Source organism: Lycorma delicatula, chromosome 1, assembly GCF_047948215.1.
Source record: "Lycorma delicatula isolate Av1 chromosome 1, ASM4794821v1, whole genome shotgun sequence".
NCBI classification, from domain to species: Eukaryota; Metazoa; Arthropoda; class Insecta; order Hemiptera; family Fulgoridae; genus Lycorma; species Lycorma delicatula.
The window spans coordinates 272,140,945-272,146,944 of NC_134455.1; the positions used below are offsets into that span (position 1 = coordinate 272,140,945).

General features: G+C 32.2%; 1 protein-coding gene across 1 annotated transcript in view; it reads left to right on the forward strand.

Moving 5' to 3' along the window:
* Positions 1–4,278, forward strand: part of LOC142331708 (uncharacterized) — a 54,599-nt gene extending 50,321 nt beyond the window's left edge. The window contains exon 8 of the mRNA XM_075377749.1: positions 2,669–4,278. Coding sequence (XP_075233864.1) covers positions 2,669–2,798 — 130 coding nt within the window. The 3' untranslated portion in view covers positions 2,799–4,278. The remainder of the gene's footprint in view (positions 1–2,668) is intronic.
* Positions 4,279–6,000: the final 1,722 nt, after the last annotated feature.

Here is a 6,000-nt window from a genome sequence, read left to right on the forward strand (position 1 = left end):
ATTTCTTCCAAATATAATTTAGAATTCATGGTTTACCAGTTGCACGCACACTTTCACAATGTTTTTGTCGTGAATAGTTGTTGACGGCCTCCCTCTTTGTTCTTCATCATCCATCGACTCTCTACTGTCTTTAAATTACTTCCACCATGTGTATGTTGTAGTACGAGATGCAGCCTCATCACTGAATGCTTGCTGTATCATACAATAAGTATCAAAGAAAGATTTTTGAATTTGGAACAAAATGTTATTGCAGTTCTTTTTTGTATGTCACGAGCTTGCACAAGGTCACATGAACAGAACGTACGTGGCCAAATATAACTGGAGACTGGAGTGACGAAACGTGAAGAAATTTTGTACACTCACTCATCAGTTATTGTACTACATAGTTCCTTGGTTGTCCAAGAGATGGCACTACTTGTATAGACTACAAAAATTAAGTTCATGAACTCTTCAGACATACTGTGTGTGTGGATGGTCATTTAAATATAAGTTCATTTCAACTGGCCAGCTATGTCCGTAGGCCACATTTCCACATCAGTAGCAGAATGTTTCAGCAGGAGATATCATCTGTTACGCAACAAATTATAATTTGATTTCTTGCCAACAAAGGTGTCAACTCTTCTAAAATTTTACTCTACTCCATGCAGTTTGGAAATGCAACCCAGTCAAAAACTCAAGTGTTTGATGGACCAAAAGATTTTGAAGTGGCCGTGATGCAGTGGAGAATTAAAGTTATGCACATAGTCTGCGGACCAGCTTCTATGATGACAATCAGGGCTTTTGTGACCTTCTGGAAAGTGACTGTCTCTGAAATTACATCAGAGGTAGGCATAAGTATTGGGCGTGTGCATACAGCATTGTCAGACACTCTTGGATACAACAAACTGTTAGGTGGGTTCCGTGTCTTTTCACTGAGGCACAGAGAAATTTGGAAAGACAAATGTCAGTGGCTTCTGAATCAGTTTGAGGAAGAAGAAGAGCCATTTTTGGGTTGTATTATGACCTGCAATAAAACGTGGGTCCACCACTACACTGAAAAGAAAATGCAAATAATGACTCATATATACTTTACTGAGTAAACTAAACATTCTTTAACATTTACCTGTTTACAAATTAAATAACCTGTTTCTTTTTGACATTTTAATATCAGAAAAACAAATCTTCCAATTGATATTAACAGTAATTTCCTTATAAAAAACATAATCGTTGTGTGACTTAAATGAATGAAAATATGGTAACATGTTTCTGCTATTTTACAGGGGCTGTTTTTTTTTCACCTTCCAATGGGCTATAAAAATAGACAGTGACATAAAGAAGTTTGCTGCCAGTGAGGTAAGGTGTGTCTTGACAGCCTCCTGAAGTTCTTCATTGGTGGCAAAGTGTTGCCCGCCCGCCCTACCATGTCTTCAATTCTTGAAAGAGGTGAAAATTGCTAGATCTGGACTGTATGGCGGATGGTTGAAAATTTCCCACTTTAATTGTTTGAGACAGTCTTGCATCACGTTGGCACAGTGTGGTTGTGCATTCTTGTGGATCAAAACCGTGCCAGACAAGAACATGCCTCTTTGTTTGTTCTGGATTGCTCTGTGGAGGCAATGTAAAAATTCACAATAAACTTCTTTTTAATTGCTGTCCTCTGCTTCATAAAGTCTACCAACATGCACCTTTATGGTCCCAAAAAACTGTAGCCACTACTTAAGACTATTTTTTGGTTTCTGGATTGTCATACTGGTTTCAAGTCTCATGGCCAGTAACTATAGACATTAAGAACTCTTCCCCCTCGTTATCGTAACATGTAAGAAACATTAAGGCTGATGCCATTCGCTGAGTCTTGTGATCGTCACTCAACATTTTTTGGACCCAACACACAATTTTCGGTATCCTAGGTCTTTAGTCACAATTGTGTACAGAGAAGATCTTGAAATTTCTGGGATTTCTGTAGAAAGTTCACTTATTGTAAATCTCTTTGTTGCGGACAAAATCAAAAACATGCTCAACCAGGCATACAGTAGCAACAGACTTGCATCCTTGCCCACCTTTGTCATGGATGTCTGTTTGCCCTTTAAATTTCCTACACCATTCATATACAGGAATGAGTGCTAACATAATGAACTTCATCGCAGAATGAGCCTAGTATATGGTGAAAACTTTATCAGAGCCATTTTCATAAGTATACTTGTGCTGCTTGGATTACAAAGGTTGGTTTTTTGTAATGCTTGGGAAGGGTGCCATCAAATAGTAATGGCATTCAAAGTTTTCATCATACACTAGGTTCATTCTGCGATGGATTTCAGCAGTGCTACATCATTCTGCTTGCAAAAAAACGTATTGCACTTTGCAGCGCACCTGGCAGGCGCATTGATTGTAGTGGCCATGTTCAATTGCTTGTAACTCAGCTCAGGCTGATGCAATGGAGCCGCATTGGTGGTGGGGGGGCACAATCGTACAGACCTGGCTCCTTCCTGCCTGTCTCTTGTTTACTTAGATGCATGATCAGAGGTTGAAAAAAAAAACAGCCCTTGTAATTACTTTTGAATTTAGCATAAAATAACGTACTAAAATTTTCAGTTGAAATTGCTGAGCAGATAATTGTTTATAACGAATGTTGTAATGTACAAAGTACTTTGGAACCACAGTAAATATAATTAATATTGTTTTCTGCTTTCAGAAAGTCATTTTTCTTCAGTTATTGTTTGTCTGTGGATGATTTTGCTTTCTCAGCACCAACAGAAGATGGAAAATATTTTGCTAAAAAATATACTAATAAATCTGATTACTTAATTTATACTGGATGGTGATTGAGTTACAATTATTTAATTATATAAATAACATTAGTAAATTATTAACAATTTGAAAATTAGTTTATGGTTTTTATTTTGTTTTTGCCAATAGTATTTGTGTTTTATAAGTTATAATTACAAGTTCATTCTTCTCATAATTGAATTATGAATGTATAGTTTTTACATTTTTTTTTACAGTTCCACTAAATTTTTTTTATAAGATGATGATAATAATAATAAGCCTATTTCCGCAAAACTGTTAGTAATTTTGTGTACTAAAGTTGATTTATTTTTCTGTTTAATGATTCTTATTGTAATTATCTGATAAAGTTAAATTACAAACTATAGTAATTATCAGTTTAAAAAAAAAACATTATTTTGCTGTGAACTGTCACTAAATGTTTCTTTCTTTTAATGTTGGACTCGCTCAGATTTTTCACTGCTACTTCTTCAATATTGGAAACACTTTGTCAAATAAGTACCTTTTTTTCTAATATGCATTTAATTGTTATTACCGTAATCATCTTTTATTTTATTTATTTTTTTTAATTTCATACATTTTATATGAAATAAAATATCAATTTCTTTTGCTTTACTTAATGATTATATCTATTTTTAGTTTTTCTGGAACTTAATTATTTTTAATTGTTTAGTTTAGTTAATAAATGATATGTGTACTGCCTCAATATGGATACAGACATTCTTGAATTAGTCAGAGCTAATTTGTAGGGGGTTGTAGTATTCCCCAATCACACCATAAATATGATTCTAAATCATAAATTCTGGTGTCATCATAAAAAATATCTGAATAATTTTTTAGTAGAAAAAATACAACAAAATACTATTTACTGATTGTGTAGTCTGTTTATAACCTCACCAAAACTCATCTATAACAGACTTTATGCAATATAAATATTACAATGAGTTTTAAGTAGTCTATTTAGAAATTAATGTATTGATTTGGGCTGAGATCTAGTAACAATAGAGTGCAGTTAAATTCAGTAATCAACATTATATATAGAAATGGCTCATTAAGTTGCAGTCACTTTTCAATTCATAAGTAGTATACTTGTGAATAGTATCTGTTATGGTAATTGTAATAGTATTTGTGATTGTAATAGCACTTGTGAATAAGCATACTTGTGCTGCTTGGTTTACAAAGGTTGGTTTTTTGTGATGCTTGGGAAGGGTTAATATTTCATCATCATATATTTTCACTGATATTCTGCTATTGGCTCTTAGTAGACATGGCAACACCATTGTAAGTACTGTTTTATTGTTTAAAATTTAATGTGACGTTGACTAGTTGATAGTAATAATATTTATTTACTATTAAAATTATTATTATAATATACCTAATATTATTTTGATTTGTCATGTTTTTCCTGACCTAACATGGATAATGAAAGGATTGGTTGTAATTGTATGTAAAAATAGTATGTGTAATTTTTGTGTTTAATTAATGTTTATATTTTGAATTAAATATTTTTTTTATTAATGGAGCAAATATTATTTCTTTCCTCATGGACTGAAAGTATAAGCAAGTTCCTCATTTACAAACAAATTGTTCAACTTGATTGCCTTGTTCAATTCACTTCAGTGCTTTAGATTAAAGTTTTTTTTTTTAGATCTGTGATGCATAAAAATATCTAGTTAGATTACTTTCCCTTATATTTTTATTTAGTTATTAACATGAATTGTAATTTATTTATAGAAAGCTATGTATGAATTAGCAGCAATAGATGGTTTCATCTGGATGGTGGGCTCATTGTGTATTACTATCAATGCCTACTCAAAAAAGCTGACCCCAAAAATAATTTATAAGATAATTTAATAATTTATAAGGTGTGAAATACAGTTTGAGTAACTTTTATTTTAAGTAGGAGAAATGATTTAATCAAAATTCTAAAAATAAAGCTTTTTAAAATTTTTGGGTGGATTTCATCAGAAAACCTGTTGTGATGGGTACAACAATTCAACTTCTGGAAAATTTCAGCATATCTTCGCGTTACATCCCCAGACCCCAAAACAACTCTGTTCAAAAGTTTATATATACATTTATATATATCTCATTTTCAAATTGATACATAAAATATGACACAAAAGTTGAGTTAGTTAATGGTTAAAATTGGACCATGGGAGTGAAAGTGGGGGTTTTTTTGGAAAATAAAATAAAAACACCATAACTTTCTTTTTAAGTAAAATATTGAATTCCTTTAAAGTTCCTACTCTTCTTTGTATAAGGGCCTAAAACTTATCTAAGTAAAGTTTTTTTGCATCACCAACCATTGGCCCAGGGAATGGAAAAAAGGGTTTCAAAGACAAAAAAAGAATCATACCTCCTTTAATAGTCACAGTATTGAATCGGTTTAAAGTGGTCGTTAGTCCTTTAAACATTACCTAAAACTTTTGTCCGTAACAATTTGTGATATGACCAATCCTTATGGCAAGGGATGACCAAAATGTTGCTGGAATTGTAAGAGTATGGGGGTTGTCATATGCTAAACATGTGAAACCTTTTTTCACATGCAACCATTGTCGTATTAAGTAAATTTGAATTTTTTCTTAACTTTAAGGTGGAAATCTTTTTTATCCCCTACTTAACAGTGGTGAAATCTACCTTTGCCTTCCGGCATGCCGAAAGAGATTTTTTTTTTACTAGGTAGGTGGTTTGTAAAATAAGTTGCGAGTAAATAAATGATGTCTATAAATATATGCATAAAAAAAATGTTTTAAAAATGTCAACTGTTTATAAGTTTGAAAAGCGAATTTTACTTTACCTCATAATGATTACTACCTAATGACTCATTGTCTGTAACTTATTCATTGAAATAACATTTCCTCCTCACAGTTACTTAATATATTTTAGGTACTTCTGAAGTAACACTGCCCAACAAAAATTTTTTTTTTTTGATTGCATCCTTCACTTCATGAGTCAAATCTTACTAATTTTGGGTTGAGAAAAATGAGTATGACAAAGAAAAACTTTTGTTAGCCCTAGTTTCTGTGATATACAACAGGTGGAAGTATTTTATTTTAACAGATTAAGAGAAAACAATACATTTTAATTAATACCAACAACATAGAAAGCCCATTTGACATTTTTTTAATTGATGGAAGATTAATTCTTAAATGACAGAGTTCTTAATTGATGGAAGAGTACCTGGCAGTTGGTTGGATCTGAAGAGAATCATGTGGTGGCTTCATGAGACCATTGTCT